Consider the following 25,701-nt stretch of genomic DNA (forward strand, 5'->3'; position numbering starts at 1 on the left):
CGGCAGGTGACGCGAGGTGCCTCGACGCCTCTCTCCGCGCCGGCAGCAGCGCCGCCTCCCCCGGCGCCGCACGGCGCCGTCCTCCTGCCCCGTGAGTGGTTGTCGGCTGACTGACAGGCGAGGCGGCCACATAGGGCGGCCGCTGCCTGGCGTACACCTATAAGGGCCGGCGGCGAGGGGCGCCGCGCGGTGCCCGTGGCGGAGCCGCCCGGAGAGCATCCTCCCACGGTCGGGTGTCCTCGCTCGGAGCGCCGAGCGCTGGCTCCCCCGCAGCAGCCCCGCCCGCCGACTCCCGCAGCAAGTGGCAGTCCCGCACCGCGGGCCCCCGTCTCCGGCAGCGGCGCCCGAAGGATGCGGAGCGGCGGGGCGCGGGCGGTGGCGGGGCGGCGCGGGGGGACCCGCCGCTGCGCTGGGCGCGGGCGCCGCCGCCCCTGCGCGATGCGCCGGGCAGCAGCAGCAGCTCAGTGAGCGCGGTGGCCGCGGCGGGAGGAGGCGCGGGCGGGCTCGGCGCTGCCGTCGCCGGAGGGGCTGCGCGGTGCCCCGCGCTGGGGGAGGCGCGGGCGGTGCCGCCACAGGTGACTCGCGGGCCGGGGCCGCGTTCCGCCGCTCCGCCGACCCTGCGCGTTCGCGCCCCTGCGCCGCGGCCGCCTGCGCGAAGCCCATCCCCAGCCGCCTCGCCGTGCCGGCGCTGCCGGCAGCACCGGGGGACATGGCTTTGCTCCGGCTTCTTCTCCTCCTGCTCCTCGCCCAGCGCGGACCGGGGGTTGCCGCCGGCCAAGGGCAGGCGGTGCGCGGCCGGGAGCGGGCGCTCGGAGGGACGCAGTCTATTTACAACCACATCAAGAGCCGGGAGCCTCCGCCGGCCCCGCGGAGCCGCTCTTCGGAGAGCACCATCTTGGCGCAGCGGCTCGCCGAGGAGGTGCCCCAGGACGTGGCCTCGTTCCTCTACACGGGCGACTCCCGGGAGTTGCGGCGAGCCAACTGCTCCGGGCGGTACGAGCTGGCCAGCCTCGCCGGCAAGTCGCGCTTCACCTCGCACCCCTCCCTGCACGGGGCCCTGGGCACCCTCACCCACGCCACCAACTTACTCAACATGATCCTCCAGAGCAATAAGTCGCGGGAGCAGAACTTGCAGGAGGACTTGGAATGGTACCGCGCCTTGATCAGGAGCCTGCTGGAGGAGGACCCCAACATCTCCAGGGCAGCTATCACTTTCAGCACGGAGCCTTTCTCCTCCACTCCCCAGGTTTTCCTCCAGGCCAGCAGGCATGAGAGCCAGGTTCTCCTGCAGGACTTGTCCTCCTCAGCTCACCGACTGGCCAATGCTTCTGTGGAAACAGAGTGGTTCCACAGCTTGAAGCGCAAGTGGAGGCCACATCTGCACAGGAAGGTCTTAAACACGGGCTCCAAAACTTTGGAGAATAGTTGGAAGAGGCGGGACAGCTTTGCTGCTGATAAGAACCACATCAGGTGGTCCTCACCATACCTGGAGTGTGAGAATGGGAATTACAAACCCGGCTGGCTAGTGACTCTCTCGGCGGCTTTCTATGGGCTGCGGCCAAACCTCATCCCCGAATTCAGGTAGGAGGAGTTCTCCTCGCTTTCTATTGACAATTTGGGGGTAGAGTGGGGGTTTGGTTCTGCCTCCCTGCTAAGGGAGGTAGTGCTGTGTCTCTGGAGTGACCTGATCAACCCCTGCCGCACGGGCTGCTCAGTCACACCGCAAGGCAACCTCAGGCCTTCCTATTGAGCTGTACCTTCGTTTGCCTTAGGGAGCTGTTGCTCACTAAGGGAATCGCTGTCATCTCCATCTGTAAGACAACGTTTGCTTTACCTGCTCCCATGGAAGCAGATGCGCATGTGGGTTACCTTCCTGGTGTGCCTGTGGTGGGGAGAGGAGAGCAGCAGTTGCTGGTTGAAGTTTATTTCTGCCTGCAAGAGGAAGATGTTTATTGAGGTGTTATTTCTTAGTATTACTGTGTAGTTAAACCTAGCTTGACCCCAGCTATGATTTTAACCAGAACTCAGAAACATCACCACTGTGCTGGTAAACTGCAATTTCTGGACTCCTGAGTGCATCCACTGGGGTGCTTGAGCTTGGTGAGTGGTCAGTACACTTGTAGGTAAATAAGTGATGGTGACAGTAGTTCCGTCATAGTGCATGTGGCTATAACCTGAACTGGCAGTAGGAAAGTGTTCCTTAGGACACTCCTGGCTACGTAGCTGTGTAATTGGTACCTGGAATATGTAAAGATTTGCTTATTTTTTATTGCACTGGGCTGTGACTAGCAGAGGGGAAGATATAAAAAGGCTCTTTCTTCTATCTTTGTATTTTGACAGCAGAGAGGCTTGCTCAAAGAATGGGAGGAATCTAGCTGAGAAGCCAGATTTTCCTGCTGGCAGTTCTGTGATGGGGTTCATAGGTAGCTCTGCCCATTGGGGAATACCCACTGCCCAGAAGTAGCTGGCATTTGTGGGAGGATGAGAGAAGAACACGGAATTTGCTTTGTGCTATGAGTTAGAAGTAGGTAAAAATAGATAAGAACACAGCAGACACCAAAGAGATTTTGCCATACCTAGGTGATGAGGCAATAGTGTCTGTGAACACTGTTTTTCTTGGCTTAGTCTGAAATCCAGTGGGATCAGCGTGATACAAATACAGTCATGAATCCTTGGGGGGAGGGGGAAAGAATGTTAAATGGAGAGTGGCTGTTTATTTCTCTATTGAATTGCTTTTTTTGCCTTGCAGTTTTCATGCTTATGGGGATGGTAGGGTTAAGATGAAATGAGCTCATCTGTAGGCTGTTTGTTGCTGAATTCCTCTCGAGACCAAAACCCAAGAATAGGTCTACTGCAGAGCTTTTCTGGACCCTAGGGGGTGCAGAAAAGTTCAAGAAACTTCTCATAGGTCACTGAAATGTGGTGTTTAACACTTGATGGACTTCAGGATGTTTGTGAAAGTTAATGTAGGCTGATACTCTCTTGTTGGGTTCAGAGGTTCACAGAACCTGCAGAACCACCAGGCTGGAGGTGGGGTGGCAGCTATCTGAGAAGGTAAATTTTGATATAAAGCATGATTCAAAGAAGCTTCAGTCTTGCCTTCCATGAAGAGGAAATAAACCCGTGTCTAAAGCTTCAATCTCAGCTCTATGCCAGGATCCCGTGATGCCAGAAAACATCTCAGTGGTGTAGGTTTCTGCTGTGGTAGATTTGGTGTGCAGGAAACACCAGGTCCCTTTCTGGAGTAACTCTGGCCGACCAAGGCAACCAGTAGATGTCCTCCTGGATGCAGTAAGAGCACTGCCTTCCCTGCCTCACCTTCCCAGCCTCTGTTTGCCACGTGAGAGTCACTTCAGTTGAAGAAATAGAATAACCTGTTATAACTCTGATACTTCAAAGGGCATCCATTGAGCTCATCTGAGCTTGGAGAACCACTTCTTATTTAGAAGATCTTGAGATGGAGTATACTGTGGAAGTTCTAAGTGTTGTATCGGTCCTATATCCAATAGTTAGGGCAAAACTAACAAAGTTTTGTTGTATCAATAGAGAGATGAGTTGGTAAGCATTTCTAAGAAAATGGGTCTATATGTTTTTTGTGACTATTAAAGAAGCAGGTGGAAGAAGTACCTTTATAAAGACACACATGCACATATTCTACCAAGGCTAAATGATAGTTCCTGTTGTTCCTAGTTTGAGATATGTTACATGAAAGATGGGCTTCTAATATAAACTTTTTTTTGGCATATTGAGAAAGTAACTTTACAGCTAGATAGGAAATACTGCACATAAAAGCTTCTAAGATTTGTGGTTTGTCTTAATATTTGCAGAATGTTTTCTATACTTGATAGGTACATGGCCTCAGAGTGAGTTCTGAAAAGGAAAAATGGTTCCAAGTATAAGCAAGCAATAGAAAAATGTAAAATGTAACGTAGTTACTGGAAAATTAGTGTGAATCACTGTAAGGTGCCTCTTGAAATAAGTTTTATTTCTCCTCACCACCAGTCTTTGACTAACGCAGTATTTTGCTTTTAAATTCTGTTTAAGGCCTGTATGATGAGGCAGTATTTATTAACCTTCATCTTTTGAAAAAGCTATGTTGGTTCTCCAAACAAAGTATCTTTGAAACATCTGTTAGGAAGATGTTAATGCGTTAGTTAACACGCTACTTCCACTTAATAATCTAATATGAGGTTGTTAATGATGATTTAGTGCATACTACTTTAATATTATTCTAGCTGTTTGTGGACTCTCTTGGCTCGTGTTAGGTTTATGGCATGGTACATGAGGGTAAGAGATGTTCAGGAATATGCTGTATCCATGGAAGAGAGTTCTTTAGACTACAGAAGGAAAAACCATTGCTCTTTCTTCTTGATATCTCTTCTTTGGCAGCAACAGATGGTATGTCATGTGGTGTAGCAATGGAAAGAGTTTAATGAAGGTCAATACTAATAATTACTCCTGGGTACTGGGTATGTTCAATACATGCTACTACTGCAGTGCTGTTGTCAATGGCATTCTGAAGGTGCAGCAAAAAGCAACAAGCTTTGCTCTTTGCATTGTGAAGGGTTACAGTACTTTATGCTGGAGGATGTGAGTGTTACAGGCCAGGGGGCTCTTGCAAACAACTTGCTGTCTTCAGTTTCACCTCCTTCCTTACCAAGAGGTTGCTGCCAAACTGTCCAAAGTGAAGGCCAAGGAGTGAATATGGGTGTCTAAGTTGTCTTTCCAAGGCTGACACTGTAGGCCAAGACTGAGATGAAATTGAAACCAAAGACAACTTGGTTGTGTTGATAAATGTACCAGAAGCTGTTCAGGCCTGGTGGGACCACATTAGCCCAGTGCAATGCTAAGTTAGCAGTGCTGGCTGGCTGTAGCTTCTTAGCAGTGCTTGCTGGTATTTTGTTGTCTGCATTTGCTGGTCCTTGGACCACCCAGAGTGCAGAGAGAGAACATTACCTGCTTACAAGATGCAGTGCAAGCTCTCATTCAGAAATGAGGATCCACAGAGACTAGAAGTAATCACCTGATGTTAACCATCTCTTCTCCTTTCTTAAGAAAGCTAAAGTGATGCGGTTTGCAGCTGAAATTCACCATCTAATGTGCCTAATTACTCCTCAACTGTAGTGCTGCAGAGGGTAGAACACGATAGCATTTGTCACATATCTTGTGTGACCCTCCTCTGCTATTGCCTGTCATATGATGAGAATGAACAATGTTCCATGGCGCATGATGGCCCAACTGGCCTCTTTGCAGCCCTGCTGAGGAAGTGGAAAGGTGTGAGAAGCTGCATGTTCTCTAAAAATATTTGCTTGGCCCCTGGAGAGGAAGTGAGAGGTTTTCATTGCTTGCAGCAATCTTGGAGATCACTTCTTGAGCTGCAAGAAAGATGACCAAGTAGGCAGCCAGTAAGAATATACAAATTAAAAAACAAAAGTCCTTCTGGATCACTGAATCGGTCCTCTGCTGTTACAAGCTCACTCAATGTCATCAATTGACAAATCTCCATCTGAAAGTAGATGGGCTTCCCTCTGGACAACCTGATGGTTGCATAGCTTCTGGTTTCTGATCTGCATTTATTCAGTCAGTTCTCATGCATTTATTCTGGTCCAGAACTGCTTTTTATCTGACGTAGCAATCTTTGCTGATGTTTACTGCCCTGACTTATTTATAGGCAGCAGTCCCTTCTCCACCTTTGTTTACTATACTACGTAAACTGGCTTTCTTCAGGCTCCTTTTATAAGCTCTCTGTTGCCATGGCCCTTCTTCTCAAGTCTTATTCCAGTATTTCCTGAACATGGTTAGTCAGATTCATGTGCAGTGTTTCAGCCTTGTGCAATGACATCAATTATCCCCAAATTCTGATTAATGAATTGCTGCTTTTGCAGTTCAAAATGTTCTCATATGTGCTCTTTTCATTTTCTTTAATGTCATCTTGTAATGTGTCAACATTTTGGGAACTGGTCATTGGTCTTGTGCTGTTTTCTGTCTAGTAGGAAATACTGTCTTCAGGATACAGGGGCATTGGCTTTTTTTTTTCCCCTTCCACTGTGCTCTGGCAAGTTTTACACCAAATCCAGGACAGTATTTGCTATCTTTTTTTTTTAAGGACTTTGCAGAGAATGCAATGAAATAATGTCTGTTTTGGCAGAAAGGTACTCAGTCAGCAAGCTGAGAATTTTTTTTTTTTTTAAATTTTTATTTTATTTTGAATGGTATCATGTTCTGGAGCATTTACAGATAGCTTCATTTTGAAGTTTGGCCAGATCAGGTGTTGCATCTCAAAATTTTCTGTCCTTCAGAAGTTTGCTACTTCTCTGTTATTTGATGCAAAGATAATCTTTATTGCACAGTTAAATTGAACTGTTTCTTCCCTAAAGGCAGTGTAATGTAGTGATTTCCACTGTACTATTAACAATGACTTGGATCACTCTGTTCTTAGGCTGTAATGAAACTCTTAGTTAAGGAAACATTACTGAAGACAGATTAAACCATGGAGGTAGAAGTATATATGACAAATATGTAATTTCTTGGGGATTGTACATGATTTCATATTCCACTAAATATTTCACAGCTATTAAATTGCTTGGTAAAAAAACCCCAAACGTAGACATGAAGTTGTAAAAACTAGTAATTTTTTCTTTTAAATGTGGTTTAATTTCTTCCTCTAGCCCCTTTTTTTAGTTTTCCTCCAATCTTTCTTTAGTTTCAGTACTGAGCCAAGAAAGAAAATTAATTTTAACTGTTTAAGGGGACTTTTTTTTTTTTTTGTGACATCATATATTAGTTGTGTAATCTAGAAAATATTTAAAAATAGTGAGCTTGACATTTTTTTATAATGTGTCCTGGCCCTTACCATGATTGAATATGTGGCTGGATTTAGAACTGGTTTTAAAAATGAAAAGGAATAATTTATTTCCTAGAACATCTGAATGTCTTGGATTTATATTCCTGAGAAGTTAGAACAAAGAAACTTCTTATCATTTACTGTCTGCTTGTAGAAACCCCTAGTATGCTTTAAGTATTCTCTAGGCAATCAATTATGTCTCTGCTGGCATTTTTCATATGAGGTCATGGATAGGGATAGAAAATTGGATAGTGATGAAACACAGGAAAGGAACAATAAGTAGGGATTTCTCTTTTTAGAAACACGATTCAGCTTTCTTCAGTATTGGAGAAACAGAAGGTCTTTGAAGAAAAAAGTTAAATACGACCATGGGAGCATTGAAACACGTACTGCATAAATGTCCACAGTTATGTAGCACATGTGAAGGTGCAATAAAATGAACTATTTTTTTTGGTCAAACTGCTGTTTGACCGTTTCCAACTCCTCTGTTCTCTATCCTTGTCCCCCTTGGGCAAGACTTCCAGCACAGCAGGTTATCAAAGCTCTTTTGAAGGGGATGGACATGTGGCAGTCAGTCCTTACTATCCGAGATTCAGATCCATCTATTCTGTTTGTGAATGTGGGCTGAGATAGAGAAATGTTCCTGAAGATAAGAAAAAAAGCATTGCTGTGTTGGGTCAGATGAAAGGTTTACCTAGCCCTTGATCCGAAAGCAACTTCTGACAGGTACATAAGTAAAAATGTAAGAGCAGTGGAAGTGCCGAGTTCTCCTGTCATCATTATATCCAATTTACCAATAATGGCCAGTCTTCGCGAGCAAAGATCCGGGGAAGGTCTTTACACCTTCCAGCCTGCGCATTGGATTTTTTAGGTGAGACACAGTGTGCGCGGAACTGAGCCCACCCTTTAATCCTAAGGTTATCTGCTGGGGCCAAGCGAGCTTGGACAGTGGCAGCGAGGTCCTTAGGACATAGGTGGGTTGCCTTTAAGGGCTAACGAGCCCCACCTGCCCGGGAGTGACCCTGACCGGGAATGGAACCCGGGTCTCGGCGGTGATAGCGCCGCGCCTTTACCACTAGACCACCAGGGGCTCCCAATAATAAGCAATAAAAATAAATTGGTTTTCAGACTTTCTGAACCAGTGTTGATAGTAAGTATGGATTAAACTGATCTTCAGGATTCTAATTTGCTTTTTAATACACTTTTATCTTCTGCAATGTAGTTTGGTGTTGTATTCCATAATATATTTATGTATCCCATGGTATATATATAGTTTGTCTTCCATAACTTTCTGTTTCTAAATTTACTGCTTGAGTCTAAAACTGTTGGGACATCCCAGATTCTTGAATGAACACTTTCCAAAGTTTTTCTTTATTATATTTTCTCTATGTCAGCCAGACTTAGTTGTGGGTTATATCAAATGTTTTTATCGCCTGCAGCCTTTGTCAATGGCCACCCATTTGTGGTCAGCTGTGAATGTGCCAAACAAAGAAGGGATAGTTGCGATGCCCAGCTTGTTAACTGTCCTGCATTGTGAAAGCTGACTTTTGCTAACATTGATGCATTCAAGAGTGATGAAAATAACTTTTTTGGCAAAAGCTGTCTTCACTCTGAGCAGTCTTTATATCTTAGTTGTGTGTTGGCCTTAGAGATTCAACTTCAGCTTTCATGTTTCTGATGTATTTGAAGTGTTTTTAATTAGTAGAACCTATACTTTTAACATACTGATTCTAAAAGATGTCTTTTGGTTTGTCTTACATTCTTGTAATTTGTATTATGTTCCTTGCCCAGGTTTATGCCTCTCTATTTTGCCCCCCTTTTTTTTTTTAATGTTGACTTCCACTTACTTTCAAGTTTTAGAATGGCCTTATTACCTTTGAATAAATCTTCAGGCTCAGAGGACTTGGTACAGTTATGCTGAGACCATCCTTACTGTGTTGGATCCCTCTATTTCAAAAGATTTTTGTGTTCCTAACCTTTTTTCTTCTATCATGTTCTCTACTGTTCCTTGAGAACCTTTCTTTCTCCCCATGGATAGCAATGGGAACATTACAAAAAAAAAAAAAGTTGCTGGTTTCTTAGTAAGTAACTTGATTTTGGCTCCAAGACCTTTTTTCATAGGGAGAATCTAATGTAAGTGGTACCCCACCCCACCATCACTGACACCTGGCATTCCTATATAAGGTGATGCTTTGTGACAGAGTTAAGATGCTAGCAGCAACTTAAGCATCCTCAAGGAAAAAAGATATTACTGCCCCTCAGAGTATCTAGGAAGCTCTCTAACTAAACTGGAGGGAAATCCCCAGAGAGGCAGCTCTGCATTTTCCCCCCGTGGCATATTTATGCCATAAATGTGAAGGCAGATTGAAGTAAGTCTTCAGACAACAGAGGATTCATCTTTAAGTATTCTGCCCTTGTAGTACTGTTCCAAATGGCCTAGAGGGATTTCCTTTGCAGGTGAATCCTAATTCATGTGCCCACGCTGCTATGCATTATTCTTCACTTAGGTTTATTTTTAGTGAAAGCTGGTTCTCCTATGAAAATGTGTGCTGAAAAGCAGCAGTCATGCTATGGCTGAGGAATTAGGTAAGTCCTTCTCTGTCCTATTAGTCTGGAATTAGAGGTAACTGTGACCAGGTCAAAATTAGGTTGTATGTAATGTCCCAGTAGCCTTTTGTGAATGTGGCTGGATATGCAGAGGTAACAATTTTAACAATGTCTAAGTGATGCAGAATCCTAAATATGAACTTTCGAAAGCAACTTGAACCTGCAGAAACTGCTGTTTGTCTGTAAGTCTTAGAGCTGAAAGTAATTTGGCAATTTGACACCAGCATTATTTTTGGATGCTAAGTTGATGGAGGAGCCTCAGGTGTCAGCATGCACTATTTGAAAATTAATATTCTTGAAAGTGTTAGCCTCCAAAATGACTGGTTGGAAAAGGCATCTGTCCTGAACACCTTGGTTATCCTAAATACAGCGGGCATTTGTCTAGAGGTGCGGGCATTTGCAGATTTGGGATGACTGTAGAGAACTTGTTTTTCTTACCTCCTTGTTTTGTGGTAAGGAGGACTTATGAAGGACATCATGTAGGACTGAATGAATATGGCAGCAAGAGTCTAAGCAGCTGCTTAGATTTGGGGGATGACGTCTGCTTCAGTGTATGATAACCATGCCTTATACCTTAATTATGATTGCTTGCAGTGCTTACAGGTACAAAAATAAGTGTACAAACTTAGAAGTCAAACTTTGCTTGTTTAGCTGAGCTGTGATGGTCTCTGTGCCAAAAAAGCTTTTGAAGATCTAGAGGACAAAGATATTATTTATCACCATTTAAATGTTGGCAGGCTATTATTCTGTGCAGTTCTGGCTCAAGCTGACTGGGAGAAAGAGAACATGCTCCTTCTGCTCTTTTTACTCTTTTTATGATGTAACAGTAGAGGCAAAAAAAATTATTCTGTAGATAGAGGTTTTACAACATGTTGTTACAATGAAATATTATAACTACTGAAACTATCAGGATAGTAGGTTGGGAATATAAGCTTAAATCAATTTCTGGCACACATTTCAAACTGGCAAACAGCATACCAACAAACAGTGCTACTGGAAATAAAGACAGACATTAAAGCCTCTTAAATCAAACCTCTGACCTGACAAAAAATCCTTGATGACATAATTCTTCAATGATTATCTGTTATGTGCAATTCAACTAATTCTTTCTTAACTACATGTTAAACATGAACACGCAATCCTTAAATATATATATATATTTTTAAAGGACTGAAAATTGTGGCAGGAAAAAAATATTCATTGTTATAAGGAGATTAACGAAATATACTTACCTGCCAGATGGTCCATAATTACCAGTACTATTGTTATTAACTTATGACTGGGGCTTTGGTTCAGCCTGGCAGCATTGTCAGTGCAGATGAATGTGTTGTGCTGACAAGCTGAGTCTACTCTTATACCCTTGATATTTGTCTGAATTGCTTCTACTGAGATAGCAACACTGCCATTATTCCCAATTAGTTCAATAAATATAACACAGGGAGTTGGTCTGTATACATTCTAGGAGGATGTATTCTTCCATATGTTCCATTTTCCGAATGCTGAGTCAAAAATAACTGAAAATGTGGGTGGCTAAACAGGCTGTGCCAGCTACTGTATTAATCAGAGATGAATTTCAGAAATATATTGTGTGCATATTGGTGTACTTTGTGTGTAATAACTGTGGGGTACAAGTCTGAGGTGGTGTTATAAAATGGCAAAGCATCACAAGTGAACGCAGTAGAAGTCTTGTACCACCATGATGCTTTCTGTAAATGCCACATGTATGCTCAAAGAAAAAGAATAATGTGCACCATGGGGGGAAAAATTGATAGCCTATGATAGGTTGTAACTGTTAGAGATTGCTTTCATGATCTTGCTCTTGGGCTGTACTATGTCTCCTTGCTGTAAATTTTCACCTCATAAATTTGCAAAGCTCTGAGAAAAGGGAAAACCAGAACAACTTAACCATATTAGAGGTTCAGGTTGTGCAGATGAAGTGTGTAGGTAGAAAAGTTTGTATTGAGTTGATGAAGATTGTATTTTGTGAAAGACAAACATTCTCGTAAGAAAAGTTTTAACACAAGAGAAACAAAAGGAATTTAGCTTGAAACAGAAAAATTTTTTGTTATTTCTAGAAGAAGTATTATGAAAATATTTTGAAATGAGATGACTTTCAGACCTGCATGACTTAACAGGGAGATCCTGACAAAACTGAAGCATAAAATGAAAGTGCACAGGAGGCAGAATCAGGGTCAGGTAACCTGAGAGGAATATGGAGACAGTCTGAATATGACTGTGACCATGAACATCTTGTATCAGCAATAGTGTGGCTGGCTGGACCAGGGAAGTTGTGGAATGACCCTCCCTGAGAATATTTAAAACTTCTGTAGATGTGGCACTTAGGGGACATGGGTTAGTGGTGGCTTTGGCAGTATTAGGTTAATGGTTGGACTCAATGATCTTAAAGGTCTTTTCCAAGGTCTTTGCTTTTGAATGGAGGAGTATACTCTGTGGTGCTGGATTTTGAAAAGGCCAAGGTATTTGATGTCTTCAAGCACTACTGGCTGATCAGCCTCACCTCAAGTGCTGAAAAGGTGATGGAGCAAATATTTGTGAAAACTCCTTCTGAAATACATGAAGAAGAGGAATGTCATTGGGAGGAGTCAGCATGGGTTTATGAGGGGGAAAATAGTATTTAACCAACCCAGTAGCCTTCTGTGCTTAGATGACTGGCTGTCCAGCTGGAGGTTAGTCATTACTGATATATCCCAGGGGTTGATATTGGAGTCACTTCTCTTTAACATTTTCATTTGGTGGTCTGGACAATAGGGTAGAGTGTTGTCTCAGCAAGTTTGCAGATGATAAAAACTGGGAGGAGTGGCTGAGAGACCAGTTGTTTGTGTTGCCATTTTGGGGGTCTAAAACAGGCTGGAGAGATGAGCAAATTAGAAGTTTGGCAAAGGGAAATGCCAACTGATGCACCTTTGGAGGAATAACCCATGAACCAATACAGGCTGAGGGCTTAATGATTGGAAAACAGCTTGGCAGGAGAGGCCTGGGGGATCCTGGTGGACACCAATTTGACATGAACCACCAATGTGTGCTTGTGGCAAAGAAAGCCACAGCCTCCTGGTCTGTGGAAGAGTTTTGCCAGTGGGTTGAGGAAAACGATCCCTCCTCTTTACCCAGCCTGGTGGGGCTCCATCAAGAGTGCTGTGTCCACTTCTGGTCTCCTCAGTACAGGAGACATGGATGTACCGAAGCAAGCCTAGTGAAGGACCACAAAATTGGTTCAAGATTGGAGCATCTGACAGACAAGAAGAGCTGAGCGAGCTGGTACGGTTCAACCTGGAGAAGAAAAGGCTCCAGGAGCATTTTCTGTGTATGCAAATAGCCAGTGAAAAAGTGTAAAGGAGAGAGAGACAGACCTTTCTCAGGGTTATTCAATAAGAGTACAGAAAGCGCTAGGGGCACAAAGTGAAATATAAGAAATTTAATTTAAACATCAGAAAACTTTTTTTTTTGATGCTATGAGGGTGGTCAGTCACTGGATCAGGTTTCTCAGAGCTGGTGAAGTCTCCATTATTGAAGTTATAAAAAAAACCCAACTGAGCTGAGTCTGCTTTGAGCAAGTGATTAGACTGAATGATCACAAGAGGTTTCTTGCAATGACAGTTGCTGTACGAATCTGATTTTTGCATCTATTTTGAACAAAATAATTGTGTTAAGGAGCTTTCAAAGGATATAAGTTACCTAATCAATTCTGATGTGAGAAATCCAGAAGTACGCTCCTTTTTCAGTACACGGCTCTGTGTTAAGATGCTATCCTGATTTCTGATACTTGTCCCACTAGAACATGGCATGAATTCTCCAAATTGCAGCATTTCTGGTACAAAGCCACACTCAAATGCTTGCTCAGTGTGCTTACTGCCCCTAATTCCTCTGGTGTGTGTGTGGTGTTTCTTGCAAGTAACGTTTAGGTACGTGTTCTTTTGAAAATATTTATATCCTTTTTTACTGACACTGTGCTCCTGCAGGGCCTGCTTGTGGTACCACACAGCAAACTCTTAAGGTCTTTCTCCTCTCCTAGCAATGACTAGTTTGCTCTTCATTTGCAATCTGTACTTCTCTTTGCAAAAGTGTTTGTAGAAGGAAAGAGGAGTTTCCTTTCCTCCCAGTTAAAACCAAAATGTGCACAAGGGAAAAACTTCTCTAAGATGCTTGAGTTGCAGTTCGAATAAGGTTGAAGCGATATCGCTTTTCTCTCTGTATAAATGGACCTGGTGGGATCTGCATATGACCAGATGAGAATTGGCTACCTCTACTGCCATGAGCATCTGAGTCAGGTACCTTCTTAGCAGGTTAAGATTAAGTTTGTAATCTGCTGATATCAACACCTTGAAGAGATAATCTGTGCAGTATGGCAGTTTTTCCCTTTGAGCTTATTGGTCACTTGGAACATGGAAAACCCAGTTCATTGGGGTGGAAGTATGGTTTGAGCATTTCCTGGAGAAACTGTTGTTCAAAACAAGTGTACAAGGGCACAAAGCTGTAAACTAAAAGTATATAAAGTATTCTAGAGGTGAGGTGTGTGCTATTTTAAATTGAACTGCTAGAACCAGCACTTAAATATTTCAGGTAATTTCCAAGTGTGTCTGGCGTCAGATTATTTAGATTTTAGGCAGGAGACTGAGGGGGATGAAGTGTTCTTGTACTGTCTAACTTCCTATTGGCTGTCTTATGTACTTTTGTAATGCATTCTTCTTCTGATCACTTAAGTGATGTGTTTGTGTTTCTCCAATGACTGTATAGCATGTCTGAGGAATGCTCAAATTTAACTGTTGAGAAGACTTAGCGCTTGGCTGTACTGGGGTCAACAATATTGTCCTGGTTTTGATCAAGCTTACTCTTATGCCTGTTCTAATTTTGTTAGTAAGCACTCAAATAAATGGCTCTGTAGATATGTTATTATTATTAGTGTATTATTGTGAGATTTGATTAAAAGAGGCAACACACTTTGAGGTGAGTGAGGTGTTCTTGAGGTAGAGGTTGGGCCACGTCCTTGTTAATTTGCAGTGTGAAAGAAGGGATGATGGTGTTTGTAGTTGTAGAAATTCAGACGTGTGGAAACGAAAAATTCTGTCTAAAGTGGCTGAAATGACTGACTTAAAAGGAATGGTATCCCAAATTTAAGAAATCAGTAGAGAGCATCCATCCACTATGAGTGAGTTCATGTAATGATCTAGCAGCTAGAAGCTGCATATTGACATTTTTGCTAAGTCCAGACAGCAGCAAAGCAGTCACAGATAATGTGCTCTCACAAAGTGATGCTATAAATGTTCTACGTCCCAAGTCATTCTGGAGGTTATTTTAGAGAGAATATAAAAGTCTGTGAAGTTTTTTTTTAAACATCTGAAACTTCAGCCTTGCAGCTTTTTTCTTCTGGTGATTTTTGAGTTGTTTATAAAACAATGTTGGCCTTGAAATTGGCTTGTTAGCTTTTCTTTCAAAAGAATTTTTGAGGGAAACTTGATGAAAACTTGAATCTTCTTGGTGTGGGACTTACACAGTTCAGATGGTCCTTGAGGACCTGTGTGTGTAGGAAGCTTTTTTCTGGCTTCACAGACATCAGTGGACTACTGCTAACTTGTGCTGCTTTCTGATGTATCAGGTTTTATACCAGGACTAGCTGGCAGGAACTAGGGGAGAGGGTTAAGATGCCTGCTGGAGGAGGATGCTGAGCTGCAGAGGGGAGGCCTGAATGTCACCAGACATTGGAGTGTCTCCAGGGAGAATAAAGAAAAAAACTTTTGCCAGTTGTTTTAGCAAGTAAGGTTTCCCTGGAGCGAAGGGGAGGATGTAGTTATCTCTGGACAGGGGGTGAGATGTGATGCCTGGTACCTTGTATTCAGAGTTGGCTGGTGAGATTGCTGCCTCAGAAAAAGTAGTGCATGTCTTTCATTGTATAAATTTTGTGGTCTTTGCTGCATTGTAAAGTGTGAAGGGCATATAACTTGTACTTAACTTCCACCTTACACTTAATGCATTGGATATACTGAGCTCTTGCCATAATACATCTCAGTAAAGTCTAAAATAAGAATGTGTTTGTGTGATCATGGCTTGGGGAGCACAAAACTGGTTTTTGGACACTTTATCAAATTCCATATTTAAAGGAAAGATGTAGTTCTGCTTTTCAGGCTACAGCATCATAAAGAAGTCTAACCTGTGTCTGGAGTTATGTTCACGGCTGTTTCTCTCTCTTTTCAGAGGTGTTGTCAAGGTTGACATCAATTTGCAGAAGGTGGACATTGACCAGTGTTCAAGCGAGGGGTGGTTCTCGGGGACACACAGGTGTCATCTCAACAATTCTGAGGTATGTTTGTCCCTAAGGGACTTCACTTCAATAACAAATCTTTCCACTATGAGTACAGTTCTGTAGTATAAATGTTATTTATTTTATAGGTGTTAAATGTGGTTTTTAGGCTGAAGAAATCTTTCCGTGCAAGGTGTTACGGTATGTGTGAGTTTCAGGAGTGCCTGCATTTTAGAATTATTGGTGTTAAATGAAACAGAAGCCAAGTTATTGTGAAGAAATAACAGTTAAAGGGGAAAAGAATATTACCAATGAAATGATTTATGAGGTTCTGCTTTGCAAGTCAAACAATTATTTTGTGCTCAAAATGAAAATAGGCTTTTAATGTCAGTGTCACTTTTGCTTGGACAGCTTTACAAAATATAGTGGAAGTTAGTTAGAATGCTAATAGTAATTTAGTCAGAAAAACATGGTCTTTTGATAGAATGATACAGAATAACAGGCAGAATTGGATACTGAAATTCTTTCTTAGTAGAAATGCCAACATTTTGACAGAGCTGACTAAAATGTTTCTGTTCAGTTCCTTCCTGCTTCCCCTTTCTCCTGAAGGTCTCTGTCTGACTCCATCTGTCAGCGTATCATAGATCATTCAGCCTGGCCAGTCATATGTTCAATGAAACTTTAAAACAAAATAAATTCAATGATTTTTCTTATTATGGCATATGAAGTTGTTTTCAAAGGCACCCATTTGTGAGAGAAGGCACCTCTTGAACTTCTGTGCTTTCAGAAGGGACAGTAGGGGAAGTTGACGATTGTCTACCAAGAACTCAGAATTTTTGTAAACGTTATTTTTTTTGGTATTTTTCACTTTGATTTTAATTTGATTATTTTCTTAAAATAAACTTGAATGAAATGAGAAATAAGAGTCTCTAATACAGACTGATTAAAGATTAAATATTTCTGCAAATGGAGAAAAATGTTTTTCTTTGTCAAGTACTTCTGAATTCAAGGGAATACTTTCCTAGAAGGAAGCATTGTTTCCCATGTGATCTGGTAAACCTTGTTTTTCAACATATGATAATTATCCTGAATGTGATTATATACTTTGGCATGTGCTCCTCCTTTTCATAATGTCTTCTGAGCAAAATTTATCAGCAGAGGGATAGGATTGTAAATGCATCTCTTTCTGCAACCAAGAAGAAATGAGGGGAAAAAAAACCCCAACGCTGTGAGAAGACTAAATAAAAACACGGCAAAAGGAAAATGGAAAAAATGAAAAAAAAGGTCAGTGGTGGGATCACCTGGACGTGTTAATAACACAGCTAAGGAGATGAATACCACTTCATGAAAGGCTTTTCAACTTGTATGCAGAGGATAAACCTGCCAGCTGTTCTTCCTTCTCCATGACACACACTAGACTGTTAAATCAACAAGGCTGTCATGGCTAAGGGAAGAACATATAGGTAGTAGAAGCCTCCCCCAAAATGAAACTTGCAGGCAGGGAGTGCCTTTTCTTACTGCACCTGAAGAGGCTGAAAGTCCTTGCTTAATAAGTGTGGGCATGGGGAGTTGCAGGAAGAATCTGTAGAGGAACTTCCTCTCCTTTTACCCTATGGTCACTGCTTTAGGAGAGTTCAGTCTGTAAAGAAAAATGTTCTTGCTTTAAGAGCAGGTCTCTTGTGGTTTAGCCTCAGTTGGCAACTAAGTACTGTGCAGCTGTTCCCCTTCTGCCAAAGCCATGTGGAGGAGAACTGGGGAAAAAATAGTGAAAATTTGTGAGTTGAGATAAGAACAGTTTAATAATTAAAACAAAGTGAAACATAATAATGCTAATGATAATAAAATATACTACTACTAAAATGATAGGCAAAAAAAAAAAAGGAAAATAAAACCTAAGAATAACAAGTGATGTTCCTACCAGTTTGTCTACTGAGCAAGATGTTCAAATATCCCTTTGGCCAGTTCGGGACAGCTGTCCTGGCTATTCTTCCTCCTGGTTCTTGTGCACCTCCTCCCTGGCAGAGCATGGGAAACTGAAAGTCCTTGACTTAATGTAAGCATTGCTTAACACACTACTGTTGCTATCAGTGTTATTCTCACGGTGAATCCAAAACACACAGCACTGTACCAGCTACTAAGAAGAAACTGTCTCAGCTGAAACCAGGGATCTTCAGGAGTAGATCTCATATGCTGCTTTTTGTACTTTGTTTCATTGGAATGTGCTATGTGGGATAAGGGTAACTTACATAATTGTGCAACAATCTTTTCCACACAGTTTTCCTTATAAATGCTAATAAAATGATACTCTTTGTACTCTCTTTTATCTACTTAGAGGCAGATACAGAAATCTGCTGATGCTGGAACGCTCTGCCCCCATTAATAAAGTTTGTCTCTAGCTGAGTAAGGAAGAGAATAGAGATCTCTGGACTTCCAGTTCTGCTTAAGTTAGACCCTCCTTGCTCTCTTTAGTTTTGTTAAGTGAGTTGAGTATTTAGTGCAGCATAGCCTTTGTGCAGACTGCTTGGTAAAGCTTTGCCATAGTGAATTTCTGGTTTGGCTCTGAAAGTCTGTTTATTGCATAGCCCATACTGTGTGGCTGGGATACCAATGCCATTAAATCTAAGGCATAAAGCTCAATATTTCAGAATATTTCAATATTTCAGAAATACAACTCCCTTCTTCCCTAATGCTATGAAAACATAGCTAGTGACTTAAGGAATGGACAAGAGGGGAAAAAAAAAACCAACCTCTGGATTACTTAAAAAGCTTCTTTCCTTTGTCTTCTATTTCAGGTAATTTTATAGTGGCTAGGGATCTACTAGGCACACTGCAGACAAATTTCCCTATTTTCTGTGCTGTTCTGAAGTGTTTATTTTCTAAATAAAAATCAATTGGGAGAGATGGAGGTGCATTACAGTGAATGTAAGCATATGGTAAGCCAGTGGTCTGTGTGTGCTAGACAGAAAAAAGAGACAGAATGGATGGGATCCAACTTCTACCAGAAAATAAAGAGGCTGTTGTTGAAATTACTGTGTTGACTTCACATGGTATGGCACAGAATCATTAGGACACGATGCTAAGTGTGACATTGGGATTTGTCTTTGGAGAGGCATCAAGAGTAACTTGATTGTGATGGAATAGTTGTAGTGCTAGTCCTTTCTTGAAAGACAAATAGCATCTGGTTGAGGAATTAAAGAATATTATGACTCGAATATGCAAAATGCTTAGACATACTATTCCTCCTTAAAATTCCATCTGTCCTTAGGTTTAGGTGTTCTTCATTAGGATAGGTGGTTCTTAAATATCTTGATTTATGAATGGTGCCCTCAAATTGAATACCAAACAAAAGCAAGCTCAGAGAACTTTGGATTTCCCATTTTTGACTACCTGAATTCCTGATACACTGTCAAATGTTTTCCTGATTTGTTCTCTTTTGTGGACAGTACACCCTGATTTCATAGCAGCCTAGATGAACTGGAAGAACAGGAGTGCACTCCTTTAACCTCAGGATAACTGAAAACTGTCCAGTCTAATTAGGCAAGAAGTTAAGTTTTTTTTTTTTTAAATTTTTTATAATTGTATCAGCCAAAAAGAGGCTGAGGGCCAGGTGTTGTTTTCATGACCTGGAGGAATAAAGGTCAGCTCATAGTGAAGCATAAAGAGCTACAATTCTCCTTCCTGCCCTCTAGCTTGACACTCAAATAGAGAAGAGCTTCACCAAAAGCTATATGGGCAAGAAATTTGGATTCTGTGGGAGTGCTAGGGATGAGGCATGTAATATCTGCAGAGTTAAAAATAATTAAATTGGGTAGACCATTAGGTAATGCAGACAACTCTGAAATTAACAAATGTAGAAAAAGTGTAGTTGCCCAATAACAAATCCAGAGTAATTTCATTGTACAGGCAATGTTTTACAATGTACTGTCAAAGACGGGTTATGGGAGTAAGAAAACATGCATTTTTACCCTGTTTGAAACCCTTGAAGACTGTTCTTTTATTATATTGGATTTCTTCTCCATACGTGCTGGCAGCAGCTGCTGGCACTTTTAGTAACAACTTTAGAGTTCTTGTAGAGACACCAAAAATAAAATCAAGGCTGAGGAGCATCAGAAGAAATCAGCTGGTATAGCCCATTGAGCTCGCTGACTGCTTCTAACCAGCAGCAGCAGTCTGTGAAAAGTGGCAGTGGACTCCTCATTGTTTCCCTGTCCTCAATGAGCCTGCCAACAGCTTGCAATGTGAGGCAGGCTCAGCTGACATCCCTTTGGGTTTCAGCAGTATTCCACAAATGACAGCGTGCAAAAATATCCAGAGGAAATGAGAGAGGCAGAGTAAACAAGAAAGCTGCATTGCTGTCTGTATACAGTGTCTGTATAACTGTTTGTAGAAAGATGCATAGGCCTATTGTGTGTATTTATTCTGCACAAACACAAAGCCAATTGAGAAAGGAAAACAAATGTGCATTACAGCCAAGATCTTTTTTCCATTGTCTAGCAAAACATCATATTTTATCGTACTGTATCCAGTACTACAGACAAGCAGCTGAAAAAGGGGGAGGCGGGGGCTGATTAAAAATAGAATTGTAATAGGGACTGAGTTGGAAGAGAAGGGAAAAAAAACCCAAAGGCTTTCCAGGTTTTTCAGGCTAATGTTTTCAGTGCCCTTGTCAAAGTGGGAATATTAATATGCATAGTCTGTGGGAGAAGAAGCATGACAGGAGATTAGCATCTGAAGTCCTAACCCAGTGGGTCATATTCAGTATGGTTGATTTTGCTTATTACCTGCATGTGTTTTCTGTCTTGTCTGTTAGGAGAAGTGCAGTCAGAATGAGAAAAATGTGAAAGAAAAGTGAATGGTCTTATGGAATATAGTTAGCTTCTAATTTGGAAACAATCATTCTTGAAACTAGAGATTCCATCCAAGGTAGGGCAAGAGAAGTACCCAAAACAGAGTAGAAAGTTGTATGTCAGGATGTATTTCCTCTTAGAAGAAAACATCTTTAATGATAGAATCCAAATACTAAATGCTATATCAAATCCTGGGCTGAAGGGGAAATCTGAGGCAGAAAGGGCAGTAGCTCCTTTTAGTATGCAGGGCAAGAAAACAGCCAGCACTTCTGGGATTCAGAAGCAGAAAGGTGTATCTCTTCTCTCCAACTGATCACTGCTCACACAACCCAGGGTATTTGAAGAGCATGCAGTAGACACAAAGAACATTTCGGACGCTATTTTAAAAATAACTTTGCATCATCTGCATTCATGGGAAAAGTCCCTTTATGACAGTAAACCAGATCTAATCTGGCACTCCCCCAGACACTGTTACATAAAATAAGGTGGAGGTTTGTCAGAGTTCTCAGTGATAAACAAGGTGCTATGAAAACCAACTTTCAGTTTAAGGAAGAGACAGGTTGCTTAGCTACAGCATTTTTGCTTTTAAGAGAAAAATTTTAAATGAGACTGTGTTTTGCAGGAGCTAATCTTGGTTATCAGTGTTTTCTTCAAAGCAGAAAACCTTTGCAACAATTCCTTTTATCCTAGTTAGCAGTATTAACTTTGAGCATTTAAATCCATCTGGGTCAGTTCTATTTGCTGCTGTTTTCCTTCCCCCAGAGTTAAAACATGAAAAGTGGTAGATGGTTGGGTGAATGATGTTGTCTGTCAGAAATTCAAATAGCAGGGAGGTATTTGGTTTATCTTGCATGTGACAGGTGATGGTAGCATTGCATCAGTTCCCATTTCCTTTGGAGCTATGCCTACAGTTTTGGATCTTTCTCTGCTTAATAAAGGATCCCATCAGGCAGCGCTGATTAGCTGAACTAGTGCTTCTTTCCATTTTGTTTGGGAAGAGGAGAGGGGAGGCTCAGAAGCTTAGTTAGCTGGTGGAACATGAACAGAATATACATGGTGGTAGCAAAGGGGAAGTCTCTGAGCAGGAGGTGGGCCCAGAGAAGAGCTCTTCTCTGGAGAGAGGCTGAGAAGCTCTGTCTGTGGCTGGGGCAAGAAACAGAAGATCAAGGTGTACTGGGAGCCACAGAAAGCCTTACAGCAAGGAACCTGGGGACAGGTAGCCAGGCTGTACCATTCTCTTGGCAGACTGGCTGTGGATTACCTTTCGCAGATGTGAAGTGACAGAAGCTGTATCAAACCCAGGCATAAATAGAGCACGGCTTCATTCAGGGCTCTCATTTGTTATTACTACATTCACAGGACTGTACAATATCTGAAAAATGTATCTAATAGCATTAAGCACAGTTAGATATATGCAAATAGATAAATATTCGATTTCATTTCAATTTCAAAGCATCAGCTCCCTTCTGTGAGAGATTTTGATATGCATATTTTGGAAGAAATGCAAGTACTCCCATATCTTGTGAGGTAAAATAAAGACTATTACCACCATCCTGGAGCTGGGATGCAGAGACAAAATGATTATCTCTGAGCTGATAGATGCCCTGACTGGAGTTGAAGAGTGATCTCCAGGTGTGCAAATTACCTCCTCCAGAGTTTGGTTTCTGCAGAAAGGTATGACAAGCATGTGAGCTGAGAGTCCTGATGTGCTCCAGCCAGGGCCCAGGCTGGATTGTCTTCAGAGTGGGATTTTGGGGTGCATTACAGCATGCACCCACCCACCCCATACTTCAGGAAGAGTTAAGCATCCTCATATATTTCTGAAGCCTGTGTCTGACCAGCTTAATAGTTTTCTTAGTGGTCTTGACTTGTGATAGAATTCTGGGCAAAAATGAAGTCACCTCACCTCCTCTTAGGTAAACACACTGTTGCTACACTTGCTGTCATTGCAAAGGACACAACTTCCTCTGAACTGTGCAGACTCTGTCCCTGACTTGCACACTTAGCTGTCAGTTTACTCAGGCAATAAATTGCAGAGGATTTTTTGATTATTAAAATAAGACAATTCTGCTCAGGCACACATTGTACAGTTGTTTTTTTTTTTTTTTATTTGAACACCCCCCCGCCCCCCGGATTTGAGAAGCAGTTAACTGATAGAAAAAAATTCATTGTCTGTCTTACTTAGAAAAAAGCCTTTATGAAATGTAGCAACTGTTTTTCCTGCTTTTTTTATACTTCATGATACCTGCACAAGAGGCAAGTTTAATTTAACCTGGAGAAGAAAGTTCATTCCTCTTTTTCTATAACAAATTAAAATTAGATTGAAAACATATTAAAGATCCCTAGATGAAAAAGCTGGAGAGAATAGCTGCTGAATTTTCATATTCAAAGCAATGTAGTGAGTCATAGTAATAGCCTTAATGGAAAAAACCCTAATTTAGTTTTATTTTTGAAGCACAGTTTTATAGCATTAGACATTCAAATACAGTAATTTTTATTGGTGACTTCTAGTAGGAGGTGAATGCTTTTTTTGCAAATGAAAAATAACTACTTTTGGGTTACCTAAGCTTTTGTTTGAATCCTAGTAATCCATAATGATTTATTCTTATGGTTTGTGTTTACCAGTACTGTAAACTGATGGCTATGAGGTCATCTGTTCCCTGAGCAGGGGCTGGTCTCGTGGAAATTTCTGAGTCTTTACTAAGCTGCTTAATATCTTCTTTTGTTTCTTCACGACTTTCTCGCCCTTTGCTCTTTCAGATCGTTAGTATATTAAGCATCAGTACTAACATGGGAATGCAGAACATTTGATTTTTGATCTTTAGATTTTTGAGTATTACTTTTTTTCTGTGTTTTGGCAAGTTTATAAGCCATTACTGAGCTTCATCATATTACTGCATTTCTTTATCATTCATCTCCTTTAAGGGTTTTACTCTTCTTTCTGTCAGTGAAAAAGTTAAGAAAGAAAAAACACTTCTTCCTATATTCTTATGCATGTAAACTTCTTAAGATAAATAAGATATTTACCATCTTTGATTCCTCCTTAGCTTACAAGGGATGGTGAGGGAAAGTAGATATTGCCATAGAGACCATTTAGACAATTTTATATTTGTTATACTGCACTGTTTTCTTCTTGCAGCAGGATCAGAATTCCTCTGCAGTTAAATTTGGTCCCTACATTTACCACAACTGCTGTTCTCAAGGCAATCAGTTTTCATTTACTTGCATGAAATAGATAGTAGGATTTTTTTTCTTTTTGTCAGAATGTCGTAGTTAAGGTTTTTTCACCACTAATTCTGTGTAACTATTCTGTTAATTTTTTCTTCTTTCAAATATGGTTTGCTAGGGGGAAAGAAGTGTTCATGGAGTGATATAACTATGCATTCTAATTAAAGCAAAGTGAGTCCCATATCTTTCATCTAAACCAGTTATGGTCTTACTGTTATGTTTTAAAATACAGCTCTCTATGTTGGCCTCACCTGAGAAACAACCTGAGCTATCTCTATAGCTGATAATTGAATTATTTGCACCCCTCAAATGTTTTTTGGGTTTATGTTTTTATATAAATACATATTTACTGCTAATCTTTGTATGTGTGGACATGTATGAACATCATATAAATGCATGTGCATGAATGTCTGTAGAGATGTTTCTGTGGAGCTGTGATTGACTCGGTCCTTTGCACAGAGGCATTCTGCTAGAGCTGCTTTGTGATGAGATGTTACAGAGGCTGGGGAGATACTGGTCTTTATTTTGCACCAGTACGGGCTGCATGGCTGGAAAGCAGCTCTGCAGAAAAGGCTCAGTGGTGGACACTAAGCTGGCCACGAGCCAGCAGTGCGTTTTTGGGGCCAACAGGCTCCTGGGCTGCATTAGGCAGAGCGTTGCCAGCTGGTCGAGGCCTCCTCTGGAGGGCTGTGCCCACTTCTGGGCTCCTCATGTTCAAGAGTCTGGATGCTCTGGAGGGACTCCAGTGAGGAACCACCAGAATAATTCAGTGTTTGGAGCACCTGTTGAATGAAGAGAGGCTGAGTGAGCTGGGACTGTACAGCCTGGGGAAGAGAAGGTTTGGGAGATTTTATCTATGTGTGTAAATACCTGATGGAAAAGTGTAAAGGAGACAGAGACAGACTCTTCTCAGGGGTAGTCAATGACAGGACAAGAAGCAGTGCTCAAACTGAAGCAGTAAAAGAAACCCTTTTTTTTTTTTTTTTTAATTAAATTGTGAGGGTGGTCAGATGCTAGAAGAGGTTGCCCTCTAGGTGAAGTCTCCACTGCTCTGAGCAGGGGTTGGGACTGGATGACTTTCAGAGGTGCCTTCCAGGCTCAGCTGCTCTGTGATTTTGTGGTCAGCTGCTCTTTCATCTTTCACGTGATTAATTTTTGCTGTCTGATTTATATCCAGGGAGTATGATATCCCATTTGGGCTTTGTGTTTCCACTCTGCTTTATTTACATTTATGTCAAGACTGTCTTCCACTGCCAACTGCTTTTGCTTATCACTTGTTTCTTTTAAACTTCTTATAAGCGTGCATGTGAGGTTTTTTTGAGAAATCATTTACTTCAGGCACTTTTTCTATAACAAGTTCAACGCTTTTTTCTTCTACTACAATAGAAGAAATGAAGTATATCTAGATTATTACTTTTTTAGGTAATAGCTGTAAGCATCTCTACTTATTTGCTTTCAGTACTTTGAAAGCCTAACACTAAGATTTTGACTTAGTGCTTGGACTAGGTTTGAAATATTTTTATCCCTTCATACATATTATCTAAATATCTAACACTGAAGTCTTTAAGTGGAGGGAAGAACTGCAATATGGGTATGGTTGTGGGATTTAATTCAGCAACGTATGCTGCATTGTAAAATGTGAGGTTTCCAAACAGACTGAATTAGACTGCATGTATAGAATACTGCCCTAGAGTTAGGGAATTGCTAGGGCTATTCAGTAAATTGTTATAGGTTTGTATGAAATTAAGACATTTTGATACATTTTTTCATCCTGAAATGCAGCGATGCCAACACTAGCAGTGCATTTTCCTCAATCAACATTTTAAAAAGCATTAATTTTTAAAAATGAAAATATGTTTTTCAGGGTGCAGCTTTGTAATTTCTATAATTTGAAAAGCTGATAAAACTTGATTAAAACTGCA

At 41.4% G+C, this 25,701-nt stretch overlaps 1 protein-coding gene across 1 annotated transcript in view; it reads left to right on the forward strand.

Annotated features, from left to right (window-relative positions):
* The first annotated feature begins 556 nt into the window (after window positions 1-556).
* Window positions 557-25,701, forward strand: part of GPR158 (G protein-coupled receptor 158) — a 187,128-nt gene continuing 161,983 nt past the window's right edge. The window contains exons 1-2 of the mRNA XM_050308312.1: window positions 557-1,581; window positions 15,659-15,764. Coding sequence (XP_050164269.1) covers window positions 710-1,581; window positions 15,659-15,764 — 978 coding nt within the window. The 5' untranslated portion in view covers window positions 557-709. The remainder of the gene's footprint in view (window positions 1,582-15,658; window positions 15,765-25,701) is intronic.

Source organism: Myiozetetes cayanensis, unplaced genomic scaffold (genome assembly GCF_022539395.1).
Source record: "Myiozetetes cayanensis isolate MyiCay16 unplaced genomic scaffold, myiCay2020 scf1, whole genome shotgun sequence".
Classification (NCBI taxonomy): Eukaryota; Metazoa; Chordata; class Aves; order Passeriformes; family Tyrannidae; genus Myiozetetes; species Myiozetetes cayanensis.